We start from the raw sequence: 18429 nt of genomic DNA, 5'->3' as shown, positions 1-18429 counted from the left end.
GCAGAATTTGAACTCAGAGCATGAAATTGATGAAATACCACTAAACATTTCGCCTGGTGTGCTAACCATTCTGTCAACTCACCACCTTATTAATAATAATAATAATAATAATAATAATAATAATAATAATAATAATAATGGTAATGATAATAAAAATTCTTAATTCTTTATAATTTTGGCGCAAGGGCAGAAACTTTTAGGGGAAGAAGTAAGTTGATTAATCAGCTCCTAGCTTCTGTGGAATTTGAACTCAGGACCTAAAGAACCTGAGCAAACATTGCTAGACATTTTGTCTGATGCTCTAATGGTTCTGCCAGTTAACAATCTTGACCAACCTTAATATAAAGTAATACAAAGCTACCCTCTGAAGAATTTGAAAATGAAATGGTAAAGGGTGAAACTTGAGACTGTTTTCTCATGTCTTCTACTTCACCCCCACCCCCTTATACACCTTCTCCTTTACTCTTTCTCTCTCTCTTTCTATTTACAGCCAGTTTTAGAAGTGATCTGCTCTCGAATGAGATACATTTCTTCTCAACTAAACCGGAATATTCGAATTGTGGCTTTGAGCTCATCGTTGTCCAATGCTAAGGACATCGCACAATGGCTCGGCTGCAGTACGGGAGGCTTTTTCAATTTCCATCCAAATGTTCGGCCAGTTCCTCTGGAATTGCATATACAGGTAATCTTTGAATCTAAACATTCAAACAATCCTTCTGATGAATTCTTTATATCATTATCATCTTTCTTTTATTTTCTCTTCATTTTTTCTTCCTCTGTTGCCTTCAACTTTCGTCTTTTTCCGTCTTACTTCTTTTTCTCACCTTTTTCTTGTTTCCTAAATTTTTAAAAATTTTATTCTTAATTTTTAGAGTTTTTTTCTAATTGTTTTTGTAATTTATTTTGATTTTTACTTAATAATTTTCTTTTTATTTATATCACTGCAGGGTTTTAATATCAGCCACAATGCATCCCGCATCGTTGCCATGTCCAAGCCTACCTACCAAGCCATCCTGCGGCATTCCACTAAGAAACCTGTCCTGGTGTTTGTTCCATCTCGCAAACAAACTCGCCTCACTGCCATCGACATTTTGACCTTTTGTGCAGCTGACATGCAGCCCAATCATTTCTTGCATGTGCCACAAACCGATCTGGATCCTTTTGTTAACAAGATCAATGATAAGGTATGTATAGGTTTGTGTATATGTAAAGAAGTGCTGCTCTCTAACTGTGGAACCTGTGGTAGAGGTAGACCCAGGAAGACATGGGATGAAGTGGTGAAACATGTTCTTTGAACTCTGAGCCTCGCAGGGGCAATGACTAGTGACTGAAACCTTTGGTAATAAGCTGTGCTTGAGAAGACCCGTCAAGACAAGTGAAATTGATGTCATGGCTGATGCTGGTGTCACGCAAAGAGCATCTTTCGAGTGTTAGGCCTCACGGAGGGAACGACCGAGATCTTTGGCATTATGTCCTGCTTGAGAAGACCCTTCAAGCCGAGCAAAATTGCAGTCATGGCAGATACTGATATCACACAAATGGCACGTGTGCCGGTGGCCCATAAACGCACCCATTACACTCTCAGAGTGGTTGGTGTTAGGGAGGGCAGCCAACCGTAGAAAACCATGTGAAATCAGACTGGAGTCTGGTGCAGCCAGCCTTCAAGTGTACCAGCCCTGGCCAAACCGTCCAACCTATGCCAGCATGAACAACAAACGTTAAATGATGATATGTATACAGTCTGATCTGCATCATTTTATTAATAATATTAATGGTAAAATACATATAGGTGTGTGTGAATATATATAGTCTGATCTGGGTCATTTTGATAATATTAATGGTAAGGTATGTGATGATGAGGAAGTGTGTCTATGCTTGTAATCCGATCTGGAGTCTTTTATTAATATGATTAATGATAAGGTATACATAAGTGAATGTATGCAGTTGTTTGGCTTTTCATGTCAGTAAGAATGAGAATGTATTTTCACAAATTGAATTCTTACACTTCATGCAATCAAGCTACTTAATCTTTGTCATTTTTTTAAAATTTCAATTATTATTCTTGTGCTTTTTTTATATATCATCATCATTTAACGTTTGTTGTCCATGCTGGCATGGGTTGGTAAGCTGGAAGGCTGCATCAAGTTTCAGTCTGATTTGGCATGGTTTTCTACGGTTGGGTGCCCTTCCTAATGCCAACCACTCCAAGAGTGTAATGGGTGCTTTTACGTGCCACCAGTGTCTGCCACGACTGCAATTTTGCTCGGCTTGATGGGTCTTCTTCTCAAGCACGACATAATGCCAAAGGTCTCGGTCATTGCCTCCGGGGGGCCCAGCATTCAAAAGGAACTCAGCCACTTTGCCTCCAGGAGGCCCAACACTTGAAAAGAACTCAGCCACAACTTCTTAAATTTTCCCATCCATGTTGTTCTGTTAAATTTAATTTGAGCTTCCTCCCTACTCCCTCCTAGAACCTAGTCGTGTTAGCTCGGAAGCCAAGTCGCACCAGTTAAAATAGTTTATTGAGATTGAATATCTAGTTGTGCAGACATGTGATACAAAGAAAGATGTATGCAAGGTCAGAGATGTGAGGTTGTTCATGGAGAGGTCCTTTACAGAAAGCAGACAGGACAAAGTGCTAAGTCTGTGTGTCAGGTTGTATAAACGTGAGTTGAAGGAGAATTGATTTGTTGGTTCTGAGTTTGGCCTGTAGGGTTAAAGAATGTCCAGGTAGTGTTCTTGTTTGTTTTGTTGATGTCGGGATGGTTTGTGTCTGTCTGTGTCAATTACTATTAGGTTTTTATTTGATTGTTACTTTGGATGTTTGATGACATTTGCTCTTCTGAAAACATGTTATTGTGGTCTTGCTGGAAAGAGTTGTTCTTTTTGTTCTTTTTCCTTTTTTCTGTTTTTTTGTTTGTTTTTTTTTATTCTGATGGTGGTGGGGGTCATTTATTTCGGCCATTTATATTCATTCCTACTCTGTTTGTTTGGGTGAAATGGGTTTTTTTTACATATTTTAAAAGCATCTGTTTTTGCAGTCAGTTACTCTTCCTAACCCAAATTACTTCATCCCTGAATAAAGAAAACTTTCAGGGGTTTTTTTTTTTTTTTTTTTTCATGAACCTACAACTGGAAAGTCCACCATCTTAACCTTGGATTCATTGTATCTATAATGAATTATCTATTATGCACATTATATGTGTAAAATTTGGATTTTATTTTTCATCTATGTATATATATATATATATATATATATATATTTATTTTAAATGTACATATATTTTATATATGACAGACTTTAAGAGAGACTCTGTGCAATGGTGTAGCATATCTGCATGAAGGACTCAACGATACCGAACGCAAAGTGATTGAGCAACTTTTCATGAGTGGAGCAATACAACTGGTGGTAGCTTCCCGCAATCTTGCCTGGGGGATGACCATGACGTCTCATCTGGTCATTGTGATGGACACACAGTACTACGATGGCAAAGCACACTCGTAAGTAATCGTTTCAAGTTATATATGTGAGATCTGGCTGTGTGGTTAAGAAGCTTGCTTCCCAGTCACTGGGTTTGGGGTTCAGTCCCACCTGCATGGTTTTGGGGCGAGTGTCTCCTAAGCTGGCCAAAGCTCTGTAAGTGAATTTTGTAGATGGAAACTGAAAGAAGCCTGTTGTATACTTTGCATGTGTCTGTGTTAGTATCTACATATCTTGACATAGGATGATAGCTGTAAATGAAAGTCACTGCCCTCTCTCTCTTCCCCCCCCTCTCTCTCCTCCAGTTCTCACATCCTTAATGTTCCGCTGGGTAAAAGGGTAGGAGGGTAAAACAGTACCTATCACTACTTGCCTATATTCTCTGTCAAACAGACCACTAAGGTTTGTTTTTTAAAATAATGAAAAAGCTAGTTAAAAACTATGTCATTAAGTTGATATTTGGGAAAATATGAAATATTGAAGAAAAGTTTTAATTTACAAGAGATCATTTTAAAGCAATGTCATTCATTATGTTGCTTGGAAACTGGTGAGTGTTGGCCCAGAAGAATAGCATTCCCATGAAGAAACTTGTCTAAAAGTCTTACACAGTGGCACTGAACCCAAATCTCTTGATTATTAATTGAACTTCTTAGTCTTCGTTAAGAACAATTCTGGACTGTTTAAAACTACTATTTAGCCGGGGATTATGCAAGTGTGTTTGTACAGACATTCATTCATTCATGCATGCATGCAAGCAATACACACAAGTGATCAATTGAACAGATTGTCTATAAAACCAAATGGGTGTATAGGAACTAGCACCTACACACCCATTCGGTTTTACTGACAATCTGTTCATTTACTCATTTGCTCATCTGCTCAATTGATCACCTGTTCCTATTTGCTTATATGCTTCCATACCCTTGTTTTTGCAATTACCAATTACTAACTCTTTCCACTTGATAACCTGTACCACTAATACATGTGTGTGTATCAATCCAATACATTCGAATAAATAGACATGCTGGAATGTTTACCAGCTGATGTCTGTCGATTTCAAATCCTCTCCACTTTCTTATTTGCCATGTAAATCAAGGGTAAACCACTTTTTACCCCCACCCATATATAGTACTCAGTTGTGAGATTGTCATGCAATAACTAGCACTTGGGTATGAATAACTGGGTACACTACCAGCTGTATATTGGATAGGTACTATCCCCTAGTTGGTTTTTCAACCTCTAACTCACACAGAAATATATGTATATGTATATATTACATATGTATATACACCGCTATACTCTGGTGTTTTGTGAAATTTTTTCTGGAGAACATTATTTTTCTTTGTGGTTGGGTCATTGATGACCTCTTTCTAGCATATAGGATGTCCACCTAGTGGTCATCCCTTCTTATACACATGTAATACAATTTTTCTGAATTTTCAGATTTTTTATATGCTAGGCCACTTGGTTTTAAATTGAATTAATATTCAATTTATCACCCACTATATATAAATAATAATTTATATATATATATATATATATATATATATATATATATATATATATATAGTTTAAACATGAAAAGGTAATTCTACAACCTGATTGTTTAGTAACTGAACGACATAACCTGTTGAACAGATAATGGATATGGATATGGTATTGTGTATAATTATTATTTTGTGATTGCATCATGACATTTTATTTTACGCATTTATTGTACTTTTCTGTCACAGTTATGAAGATTATCCAATCACAGATGTGCTGCAGATGCTCAGCCGTGCCAACAGACCACTTCAAGACCAGGAAGGGAAATCTGTTATACTCTGCCAGAGCTCTAAAAAAGAATTCTTCAAGAAATTTCTCTACGAACCTTTACCTGTTGAAGTAAGTATGTGTGTGTGTGTTTGGGGTCTTGGGAATGGCTGCATGGTTAAGGAACATTTGCTTCAGAACCCTCCTGCTTCAGTATTCATTCCTACCGTATTAATGCTGCCAGCCAGTTTCCTGTAGAGTAGCCACAGGTTGACTAATGCCCTGGGAGTGAAATTTGGTAGACAGAAAAATGGAAGGTGTGTGTGTGTGCAAATGATTGTATATTTCTTTTGTTTTGATAATGTGAACACTGTTTGTAAACAAAGAAACAGTCTGTTGTTCGACATACGTGGGGAAATATTACCTTGCTTGGGTTAGTGTCAGAAACAGCACCCACTCATAGAAATTCTGCCTCAAAAAAATCTCATTCCACCCATGGATACAGAGAAAAGTGGATTACAAAAGCTTATTCTTCACTCCAGTATGGCCACAGCCTCAAGGCTGAAACATATAAACGAATAAAAGAATATATATCTTTTTTATCGCTTATCTTTTACTTGTTTCAGTCATTAGACTGCGGCCATGCTGGGGCACCACCTTGGAGAATTATTTAGTCTTATAAATTGATCCCAATAGTTATTTTTTAAGTCCAGTACTTATTCTATCAGTCTCTTTTGCCAGACCACTAAGTTACAGGGCTGTAAACACACCAACACCTGTTTTCCCATGTGAAATGGAGACAAATACCCATGTTTCCATGTGGCATGCTTCAACATCTTTGAAGATCTCTCTACATGAAACCATTGGTAGCCTTGTTAAAACCCCTAAATAAAGAATATTTATCCACCAATGCAGTGTTGAACATTCATTCTCTCTGTTTGATATTGGCATATATATGTGTGTGTGTATGTATGTATATTTACTGGTGAAGGGGGTCTACTTTGGTTGTGTGGCAGTGTTTGTGGACGCTGAGCTTGACAGGATTTAGTATTTGTCCAATTTTCAACAACTGTGAGCTGAAGTGGTCACTATAGTTAGTGTGTGTGTGTATTGTATTATGTTTTTAGTATCTAGCTTCTTTGTATTTCTTTCTTTCTTTCTTCCTTCCTTCTTCTAGAGCCATCTTGACCATTGTCTCCATGACCACTTCAATGCTGAAATTGTAACCAAAACCATTGAAAATAAACAAGATGCTGTGGACTACCTCACATGGACTTTCCTCTACAGACGGATGACACAGAACCCTAATTACTACAACTTACAAGGTAAGCACTGCTCGCATTCATTGTATCATTCCTCTTCAACAGACATGTTCATGGTACAGTTATGGATTCAGATCTAATCAACCATCCGTCACTGCTCATTGTTGGTATTATTATTAATAAGGCAAGGGCTGTGAGCTGGCAGAATCGTTAGCACACCGAGCGAAATGCTTAGCAGTATTCCATCTGCTGCTACGTTCCGTGTTCAAATTTCATCAAGGTTGACTTTGCCTTTCATCCTTTTAGGGTTGATGAAATAAGTACCAGTTATGCACTGGGGTCCATATAATCGACTAGTCTCCATCCTCCAAAACTTTCCAAGGCCTTGTGCCTAGAATAGAAACAATTATTATTATTATTATTAAGGCAAAGGCGGTGAGGTGGCAGAATCATTAGCATGCTGGACGAAACGCTTAACGGTATTTCATCTGCCACTACGTTTTGAGTTCAAATTCCACCGAGGTTGACTTTACCTTTCATCCTTTTGGGGTCGATAAGTTAAGTACCAGTTGAGTACTAGGGCCGATGTAATCGACTTAAGCCCTCTCCCAGATTTCAGGCCTTGTGCCTATAGTAGAAGGATTATTATTATTATTATTATTATTATTATTAAGAAGGCAAAGGCAGAAAGCTGGTAGAATTGTTAGCCAGCCAGACAAAATGCTTAAAGGTATTTTGTCTGTCTTCATGTTCTGGGTTCAAATTCTGCTGAGGTCGGCTTTATCTTTCATCCTTTCGGAGTCGATAAAGTGCCAGTCAAGTACTGGGGTCAATGTGATCATCCTACCCCCGCCCCACAAATTTCAGGCCTTGTGCTTATAACAGAAAGGATTATTATTGTAAGGGGCGACCTGGCAGAATCATTAGCACACCAAGCAAAATACTTAGCGGCATTTCACAGCGTTTTATCTGTCTGTATGTTCTGAGTTCAAATTCCACTGAGGTCGACTGTACCTTTCATCCTTTTTGCGGGGTCAATGTAATCGACTAGGCCCCTCCCCCAAAATTTCAGGCCTTGTGCCTATAGTAGAAAGGATTATTACCATAAGGCAGTGACCTGTCAAAATCGTTGGCATGCCAGGCGAAATGCTTAGTGGTATTTCGTTCGTCTTTATGATCTCTGTTCAAAATCCGCTAAGGTCAACTTTGCTTTTCATCTTCTCAGGGTTGACAAAATAAGTACCAGTTGAGCAGTGGGGTTGATGTAATCGATTAGCCCCATCTCCCAAAATTTCATGACTTGTGCCTGAAGTAGAAAGGATTATTGTTATTATTTCTCTTAAGGTAAACAAGCTGACAGACTTGTTAGCATGCCAAACAAAATGCTTTCTGGCATTTCGTCTGTCTTTACATTCTGAGTTCAAACTCCACTGAGGTCAACTCTGCCTTTCATTTTCATTGGGTAGTTAAATTAAGTACCGGTCAAGCACTGGAGTCAATGAAATCAGCTAGCCCCCTTCCCTCAAAGTTTCAGGCCTTGTGCCTATAGTAGAAGCCATTATTGTTATTATTTCTTTGTAGTTTGATATTAGTTTCTACTGCACTGCTTGGTGCAGCTCCACGTTCCTGATGCATGTGCAGCATTGTCTTCTTGTTTTTGTGGGGATTGGGGGCTCATCCTATTTGACCGTTTCGGGGTCAATAAAATAAATACCAGTTGTACACCAGATTGATGTAATCAAATTAATGGCCCTATGCCAAAATTTGAAATCATCATCATTATTATTATTATTATTATTAGTAGTAGTAGTAGTAGTAGTAGATATGGAAATGGTAAACTGTTTGTGGTGTATAGTTCCATCCTTTACCTTCTGTGTTTCCAATGTGGTTGAGATTAACTTTGTCTTTCACCAGAGTTGACCAAATAAAGTACCTGTCAAGTACTGGCATAAGTGTAATTAACTTTGCCCCTCCCCTCTGATTTGTTGACCTTGTGCTAAAACTAGAACTGTTATTACTATTGTTGTTGTTGTTGTTGTTGCTCTTTCAGGTGTGTCACATCGTCATTTGTCTGATCATCTCTCAGAATTGGTGGAGAATACAATCAATGATTTGGAACAGTCAAAGGTAAGGACAGAGAAAAGGAAGTTAACAATTCTTATCACATTAACAGGGAGCAGTTGGGCCTGGGCTATAGGCACAAATGTAACTATAGGCACAGGCATAGCCATAGGCACAAGGGTGGCTGAACATACAGGTGTGAATGTCTGTTTGCAATCCATATGGTTTCAGGTTCAGTCCCAATGTGTAGTGCCTTGGGTCTCTTCTATTTTTTCCTCAATCTGACCAATGCCTTGCAAGGGAATTTAGTAGATGGAAACTGTGTGAAGCCCATCAAGGATCTAAGTGTGTGTGTGTATGTTGGCATGAATGTTCATAATTCATGCTTGTTACAAGCATTCACACAGCGTAGGAGTGGCTGTGTGGTAAGTAACTTGCTTACCAACCACATGGTCCTGGGTTCAGTCCCGCCGCGTGGCATCTTGGGCAAGTGTCTTCTACTATAGCCTCGGGCCGACCAAAGCCTTGTGAGTGGATTTGATAGACGGAAACTGAAAGAATCCAGTCGTATGTATGTGTGTCTGTGTTTGTCCCCCCACCATCGCTTGACAAACGATGCTGGTGTGTTTATGTCCCCGTAACTTAGCAGTTCAGCAAAAGAGACCGATAGGATAAGTACTAGGCTTCTAAAGAATAAGTCCTGGGGTCGATTTGCTCGACTAAAGGCGGTGCTCCAGCATGGCCACAGTCAAAAGACTGAAACAAGTAAAAGAGTAAAAGAGAACAGTTAAATTATATATTATGCACTTTATTGTGTTTTGTTATGCATGTGATAACCGGGTTTGTTGGGAAATTGTCTTGTATGAAAGTGATCTGTGGAGCAAAAAAATGTTGGGGGTCTGTTGTCTTTTTAAATAAAAAAAAAAAAAGAGGAACAAATCTGATGATGTAATATTTCTTGGTGCACAAAGCGGTGAGCTGGCAGAAACATTACCATGCTGGACAAAATGCTTAACAGTATTTTGCCTGTGTTTACATTCTGAGTTCAAATTCTACCAAGGTCGATTTTGCCTTTCGTCATTTCGGGGTCGATAAATTAAGTACCAGTTGCGTGCTAGAGTCAATCTAATAGACTGGCCCCTTCCCCAAAAATTTCAGGCGTTGTGCCTTGAGTAGAAAAGAATACTTCTTGATGCAGAAATCAGTGGAATTGTCATAGCTGGATTAGCTTTGATCAGAATCAACCTGGGTTTAATCAAAGAACTATTTGGGAAACTGAAATTAAACAGCAACTTTGTGGAGGCCTGGAGATTGGTAAAAAGATAACTAGCTAGTTAGTGCAGTTCTATATTTATGAGATGAGGAATTATGTACATTATTTGCATTTGCCCATAGGCATATGGTGTAGGGGTTAAGAGCGCAGGCTACTAATTCCGAGTTCGATTCCAAGCAGTGACCTGAATGATAATAATAATAATAACATTGAAAAATACCTTAGGAATGAGAACCCAGGTTCGAAATTTCCCCCAAGACACCTGAAGAAGACTGGAGAGTATATCAGCCGAAACATGTTAACGACAAACAAGATGAGGACAAATATCTGTCAAATGTAAATACTATAGCTAGATAGTCCTAAGCACAAATCTTAAGGTCATCTAACTGCCCCACCCATCAACTAGTCTCTCACCTCTTACCACTCCTATCTGATGTTAATCTCCTTGGCACAACTCTATAATTCTACACACACACACACACACACACACACACACACACACTTTGTCATTATATACATAATGTTTTCTCTTGTTTCTCAGTGTATCAGTGTTGAAGATGAAATGGATGTCGCCCCACTCAACCTGGGTATGATTGCTGCCTATTATTACATCAATTACACAACAATCGGTAAGTGAGAAGGATTTCTGCCATATTTGTTTAACGTCTGCAAGTGAAAGGAAACCAAAATATTGCTTTGTGAGAGTTTTCAATGGTGTTTTATCTGATGCAACATTTGTTTCCTGGAACTATAAATATAACTCTTGTTATGTCACCATATTTTGTGGTTAAGGTATTCAGCTCAGGATCATGAGGTCGAGAGTTCGATTTCTGGTGGTGCATTGTGTCCTTGAGCAAGACACTTTATTCATGTTGCTCCAGTTCACTCACTCAGCTGGCAAAAATGAGTAGTATCTGTATTTCAAAAAGGGCCAGCTTTGTCACATTCTGTGTCACGATGAATCTCCCTGAGACTTGTTAAGGGTACTCATGCCTGTGGAATACTCAGCCACTTGCATGTTGATTTCATGAGCTGGCTGTTCCATTGATCGGATCAGCTGGAACCCTTGTTGTCGTAACCGACAGAGTGCTAGAGTTACATAGAATTTTGTATGATCACCAAGACTGACAGAGCCATACCAAATAGCCGTAGGATTGTGTACCAAGCTGTAAATGCTAACAAATTGACATTAATCTAGCTATTGAAAGAAAGGAAAAGAAATATTTATCTAAATGTTTAGCATTCAGATTATTGTGTCAAGCATAATCCTTATTTATGCAAATTGGTTTGAATTAATCATGCATTATCTCACTACTTCTAGCTTTCAATAATGTGACAGTATATTTTTAGAATGACATTGTATGCTAAGTGTGAGGGGCAGGATTTGGTCAGTTTTGACGTAAAACATGTAAAATATTTGGGCATGGCATGGCTGGTTTAAATGCTAAAATGACCATTCCATTTGACCATATTACATTCTGTGATGACTTTTTTTTTCTTCAGAATTGTTCAGCATGTCTTTGAATGCTAAAACTAAAGTGAAAGGACTCATTGAAATCATCTCAAACGCTGCAGAATATGAATCCATCTCAATCCGGCACCATGAGGACCAAGTGCTGAAACAAGTCAGTTTTCTCTCTGTCTAGTTATTTTGATTAATTTTTTTTTTGTGTTGTAATCAAGCTTAAGAATTAATTATCAATTTAAAGAACTACATTTTGGTTTGAAAACATTGATAGCATCAGGGTTTATATTTTGGTCACATGGAACTCTTTTATAAAAGACACAGTAAAGGATTTAGTCTGTCGTTAAAGATTTTGTTTTACCTCATCATGCTAACAATGGTTCTTAATTAAAGTCATTTCAAACGGAGAGAGAGAGAGTCATTACCATCACCCTCCCCATGCACAAACTTCCCTCACTACTTCCTTGGTAATTTATTTTGTTGACCCCAAGACAATGAAGGATGTAGTTGACCATGGCAAAATGATTTTTCCGACACTCTAATGATTCTGCCAGTCCACTGTCATTCATTATATTAATGTGGCAAATATATTATCTTGAAGAATGAAGGTAACAAACTGGTGGAATTGTTAGCATGCCAGGCAAAATATTTTGCAGCATTTCGTTCATCTTTACGTTCTGAATTCAAATACCACCAGGGTCGACTTTGCTGTGAAGGAGGCAAACTTTGTCATTATTAAGCTGGTATTTGGAACAAATTAGCATGGAATTTTGATGGAAGATTTTAATTTAGATCACTTTAAAATGGGAAGTCTGAAAGTGATAGAACCAGGGGTAAATTGGTATCAAAAGGGTTAATGTTAAATCATGTTTATGTATAATTTGAGATAAAAACAGGTAACATGTATCCATATTCCAGTTCTTTATGATAATTCTTCTTCCCTTTATTGTTTCAGTTGGCAACACGTTTGCCCCACAAACTGGCAAACCCAAAATACAACGATCCCCACATGAAAACAAACCTGTTGTTACAAGCCCATTTGTCTCGGCTGCAGTTATCTGCAGAATTACAGTCAGACAAGGAACTGATTCTGAGTAAAGTAAGTCTTGCTAATTCCTAATTCTCTCTTTATTACCTGAAATAATGGTCTCACTCTTGGATTCTATAAACTAACAGAGACAACAACAGAGAAGAATATGATAGAAGTGGTGACAGGTCAATGAATGTTCAATGAAATGGAATATATAATTTCAATACAGACTAACCATTAGGATCTTAATTTGTGTGAAGTTATATGGCTTGGTTGCTAAGCAATCTTTGAAGTTTTATGAAGACAAAGCTCAAATGTTGATTGGTTGACTATTGAATGTTTTATCCAATGAGAAGACAATGCTCAAATGTTAATTGGCCAACCAGTGAGGAGATAGGACCAAATTGATGAAGTCACGTTTCTTATTTTCCATGCAGTAGACAAATTTTATTTGATAACATTTATTTACATAATAACCGTTACTAATTTGGTAACCAGCACAGCTTAGGAATAAAGTGAGTGAGAAAATGACAGAGAGAATGAGTGTGTGTTTAATGTGTATTGCATATCTCTTTGCAAATTCCATCATAGGCTCTCCTCAACCAATTGTACCACACTGAGTATTTAAAAGAAAATGGTGTCTTATACTTATTTACTGTTTAGAAATTTGTGTAGGAAAAGGATAGAGCAGGGTCCAAGTCAGTTAGCAAGTGACTGGATAGTAGGTTAAAGATTATGAAGCTAAGCCAGAGCAGGCCTGAAGTGAGAAACAAGGTGCAAATGTATCTAGCCTGGAGAAAAATGGGCATATAATATATGCTAATATATGCATACACACAACATATATATATATATATAATATACATACATACACACATGCATTCATGTATTCAAACGTATTGTACTTACCTGTTTTTTTATATATATATTTGTGTTTTTGTAGGCTATTCGCTTAATCCAAGCTTGTGTGGATGTACTGAGTAGCAACGGTTGGCTGAGTCCTGCTCTTTCTGCCATGGAACTTACTCAAATGGTTACCCAGGCAATGTGGAGTAAAGATTCCTACCTGAAACAGCTACCATTCTTTACTAACGAAACCATCAACAGATGTCAAGAGAAGGTATTTGCTTTTTAACTATATTCGCCTCTTGAAGTTTCTTTCTGTCTTTGGGACGATAATGAAGATTTCCTTTTTGTATGCCTTGAGAATTTGGCTGACCAACTGAAAAATAACAAACTTATTCTCTGTGTGTGTGTGTGTCTTTTGTTTGTTCTTATTTAAGTCTGGTACTTATTTCATTGGTCTCTTTTGCCAAACCATCAAGATTATGGGAACATAAACAAACCAACATTTGTCAAGTGATGGGTGAAGACAAACATAAATACAAAAACATGCACACGCACACATAACGGTTCTTTCAGATTCCATCTACCAAATCCACTCACGATGCTTTGGTCATCCTGAGGCTATAGTAGAACACACTTGCCCAAGGTGCCATGCAGTGGGACTGAACCCAGAACCACACAGCCACACCTGTACCTATAAAAGAAGACTTGCATTGACTGGGAAATGAACTGAGCCCACCTCTTTGGCAGGCAAACATTCTACCACTGGTTGGGGGTGGGGGGGGGGGGGGGTCTGTGTGCAAATGTTTACAATCTACTGTGGCATCATCATTTGTAGCTAGACTGCAACCAGGAGCATTTGTTGATGTTTTCTATCAACAAATCATTTCCTTGCTCAGAGCTGAAATTAAGTTTTCTTTACTCAAAAAAAAAAACTGTTAAGGGTTGTCAAGAGGAAGGGCATCTGACTGTAAAAATCCTGTGTCAAGTCCCTCCCAATCTAACCCTTGCCATCCTGGAAATACAGACATTAAGCAAATAAATTGTGGTGGTGGTGTCCCCACTTCTGCATTTAAAGACACTGAAGGAGTTGAACTCTTCACTGTAATTAACCATTTAGTATTCAGACCTGCCGTATCCAGCCAAAATATTCTCCCTGTTCTGGGTTCAGTCCCACTGCATGGCACCTTGGGCAACTGGCTAGATCTAGGCTCTCACACTTACCTTGCAATCATATTAAACAATCATATCATTAAAACCTCTTTGCTACAAGATAATCCATGGTTAATCCAAAACAATGTAAATAAATAAGCTTTACTTTTGACTGAATAATCTTGAATGCTAAAGGGTTAACGGAGCTTCATTCTACAGTTCCAGGTCCCTGCTGAATTTTTTCACTGGGCTCCTTGAGTGCTTAGGTGTCTTATCTCCCTATTCATTGCTCTCAAAACAAGTTTCAGTAGCAATAGGATTTGACATTCCTATCTTTTATGCATTTCATGCAACTTTTCCTCTAAATTCTTTCATTTCTTCTTTTCTTCCTTCATTCCTATCCCTTGACCGTGTGGTTTTTGGGGCATTTGTTGATGTCACAACCAGATTGTGCCACTTCCCTTGGTCTTCTGTGAGTTTGGCAAAATTGAGGCCCACCCACTTTTTGATGTTAGCCTGAGTGACATCCACTCCAGAATGGATTCTGATCTGGTTGTCATCATAATGAATGTATGACGGGCAAGTTAGCTTGGCAGCACCCATTCCCCTCCAAGCTGTTGGCCCCTACCTGTGACTTGCCTTAGCCCTCTTTCATCTCAGTTTTCAATAATTGTAATTCCAGTGCCTTCTAGGTTGCAAAAATCAAAATCAAATTATTGCATAGCAATACTTTTTTGTTAATTTTTATTTTCTCACTATTTTCAAATTACAATTTGAGTTTTAATTACTGCAAAACAATACTATTCCAATTACTAAATTATCCCTTTAGTATTCAAACCAGCCATATCTGGCCCAAATATTGTATCTGTTTTATGTTTAAACTGGTCAGATCCAGCCTTTCACACCTACCCTACAATTTTATTCTAAAGATAAACAATCACATCATTGAAACACCAAAACCATGAGATTATATAGGATTACAGTAATCCTTCGCTATATCACTGTTTATTATTTAAGCTTACATCGATTCCTCCGTGGTGTTGTTTTGCTTTGATAATAAATAAATATATACAAATTATAAAAATAATTTTAAAAAATATACAGTACAGTAGTGTTTCTTCTTGGCGGATTTTCACCTATCGCAGGAGGTGGTGGTGTTTGGAACATAATACCCACCATAGTTGAGGGATTACTTTAATTCAAAACAAAGTGAATAAATATTACATTTGGCAATAATCTGAATGCTAAAGGGTTAAAGAATGACTATCGAGGTAAGTCTTCAGCACCTGATAAGAGTTCTAATCTCTGGTGGGTAAGGCCTTTCACTGATTGCATTCAGAGAGAACTACAGGACCAGTCAGTGAAACAAAGTGTTAAGGGCCAATGTTTACCCCCCTGGTCCCTGGTATTGAGTGAATGGCCAATAAACTTATCCTTTGACCACAGTACCCACGTTTATCTTAGATGATGTATTACTGGAACCATGTGGTTGATAAGCAAGCTATTTATCACACAGCCGCTCCTGTGCCTATAATTATAATGCAAAGAGGAGAGAAAGATGCCGTTGTTTGGCTAATTGTTGTTCTTTTGACAGGGTCATGAAACTATATTTGATATCATGGAGATGGAAGACGATGAGCGTAATGCTCTGCTGCAGTTGTCTGACACTGAAATGGCTGGTGTGGCAAGGTTCTGTAACCGATATCCCAACATTGAGTTGACTTTTGAAGTTCAAGATAAAGACATCATCAAAAGGTAAACTTATCCATTCTCATTTGCTTCTCTTTTTCTTTCCTGTTCCTTATTGATATACACACATCACACAGATCTCCATTGACATTTCTGAAGATTTTTGTTAGGTTTTCTATGCTAGCAGGAGTTGGACAGTTCTGCCAATCATGCACATAGACACATTGTCATCATCATCATTTAACATCTGTGTCCCATGCTGTCATGAGGTTTGACAGGATCCAACGGGTCTGAGGACTGCATCATGCTCCAGTGCCTGCTTTGGTATCGTTTCTATGGCTGGATGCCCTTCTTTCACAAAGTGTACTGGTTAGTGTTTCCAGTGACACCAGTGCTATTAAGGTCACCATGCTGCAGTGGTCAGGGAAGCAGCTTTATGCTTGGAGGGGTTAAAGTATGAAAGAAGGGACCAGAACAAGTTTTTTCCCAGTAAAGAATCTCCATGGCTACTTAAATTATAGAAAGGTGGCTGAGAGTGATCAGGGTGGAACTGGAAATGGATAAAATAAGGGTGAGGAGACATCAGGGTGGACAGGTGAATGGGGACAACAAGGGCCAGGGGTAGTAATTGCAAGCTACATCATTACATACCCATATTAAACATGTATAGCTTATCTTCACTATTTATTGCTGTTGGTGGGATTAGAAAGCTTTAATCCTATGAAGAACTGGCGTCTCATTCAAAGCAGTGACCTGTATTCGAGGACACGACACAGAAACCAGGACAAGCTGTGATATGATGAGACAGGCTTTAACTGACTTATCTCAGGTATTGACATAACTTCAATTAGCAATGCTGATATCTCTGTGGCACACTGACCTACATTAAGTCCTGTCAAGGAGTTTCATATTATTTTACTGAACCTGAAACTACATTTATTCTTTTTCTTGTTTCAGTCATTTCACTGCGGCCATGCTGGAGCACCGCCTTTAGTCGAATCAAATCGACCCCAGAACTTACTCTTTGTAAGCCTAGTACTTATTCTATCGGCCTCTTTTGCCGAACTGCTAAGTTACAGGGACCTAAACACACCAGCATCGGTTGTCTAGCGATGTTGAGGGGACGAACACAGATACACAACATATACACACGCATATATATATACATACGACAAGCTTCTTTCAGTTTCCGCCTACCAAATCCACTCACAAGGCCTTGGTCGACCCGAGGCTATAGTAGAAGACACTTGCCCAATGTGCCACGCAGTGAGACTGAACCCAGAACCATGTGGTTGGTAAGCAAGCTACTTACCACACGGCCACTCCTACATTTGTAAAACAAAGTGTTTTTTTTTTTTTTTTAACCATGCTTTCATAATGATGTACGCATTTCTAAAATAATTCTTTCTACTATCGGCACAAAGCCTGAAATTCTGTGGGAGAGGACAAGTCGATTATTTCAACCCCAGTAGTGTTCAACTGGATCCTATTTTATCAACCCTGATAGGATAAAAGGCGAAGCTGACTTCGGCGGAATTTGAACTCTGAATATAAAACCTTTGTGGCATTTCTCCCAACTTTACATTCTGAGTTCAAATTCTGCCAAAGCTGACTTTACCTTTCATCCTTCCAGGGTCAAAAGAGTAAGTACCAGTTGCGCACTGAAGTTGATGTAATCCCACCAAATTTCAGGCTTTGTGCCTGCGTGGATTGTTTTACAAATGTATCATCGTGGAGACCACATTGCAAACATATGCTTTCCCAGTTCATTCTACTGCACAGCACCCCTTGGGTAAATGTCTTTCACCCTGAACCAAACAGAACTTAGCACATGTATATGGTAGGCAGAAACTAAACAAAGCGCAACACACACACATATGTTTGTGTGTGCGTGTCCTTGTCTTAACATCATGCAGTAATTGTGAAACAAATCTGTCTCTTGTGCTGTTTGTGTGAAAAAGACTAAGGGAAGTATCACCTAGCAAACAGGTGAGAATTGGCAACAGGAAGAGCATCAGATCACAGGTTATCTGCCTCAACAAATTTCATCTGATCTATGCAAACATGAAAAAACTCATGTTAAAATAATGATTGTGTGATTAAGAGAATGCATAATTGCCGTGCTGAAATGTTTCTGACCAGCATTCTGACTGAAAATCTAGAGATTTTGGATGAGTAATTCATACACACCAGTCGTTGCAATGTAAAATATATTCTAAAACAATATTTGATATAATAATTGACAGGGCCATGCTATTTTGTTTCTGTTGTTACTGACTTTTGGTTAACATATATTTTGTCTACAGTGGTTCTACTGTGAATGTACTTGTCACACTTGAGAGAGAAGACGAAATAACTGGACCTGTCATTGCTCCGTTTTTCCCACAGGTAAGAATTATCATTATCATTATTATTATT

The 18429-nt window shown here is 38.4% G+C and overlaps 1 protein-coding gene across 1 annotated transcript in view; it reads left to right on the top strand.

Annotated features, from left to right (window-relative positions):
* LOC106873134 (U5 small nuclear ribonucleoprotein 200 kDa helicase) overlaps positions 1-18429 on the top strand; it is a 68534-nt gene that overhangs the window by 47987 nt on the left and 2118 nt on the right. Inside the window, exons 32-43 of the mRNA XM_089339729.1 lie at positions 491-682; positions 948-1184; positions 3299-3501; positions 5215-5365; positions 6411-6558; positions 8546-8622; positions 10371-10458; positions 11333-11454; positions 12250-12393; positions 13268-13444; positions 15917-16077; positions 18318-18399. Of these exons, the coding sequence (XP_089195855.1) occupies positions 491-682; positions 948-1184; positions 3299-3501; positions 5215-5365; positions 6411-6558; positions 8546-8622; positions 10371-10458; positions 11333-11454; positions 12250-12393; positions 13268-13444; positions 15917-16077; positions 18318-18399 (1782 nt within the window). The remainder of the gene's footprint in view (positions 1-490; positions 683-947; positions 1185-3298; positions 3502-5214; positions 5366-6410; positions 6559-8545; positions 8623-10370; positions 10459-11332; positions 11455-12249; positions 12394-13267; positions 13445-15916; positions 16078-18317; positions 18400-18429) is intronic.

This window comes from Octopus bimaculoides, chromosome 22 (assembly GCF_046866305.1).
Source record: "Octopus bimaculoides isolate indiv1 chromosome 22, ASM4686630v1, whole genome shotgun sequence".
NCBI lineage: Eukaryota > Metazoa > Mollusca > Cephalopoda > Octopoda > Octopodidae > Octopus > Octopus bimaculoides.
This window is presented reverse-complemented; position numbering and strand designations above follow the sequence as displayed.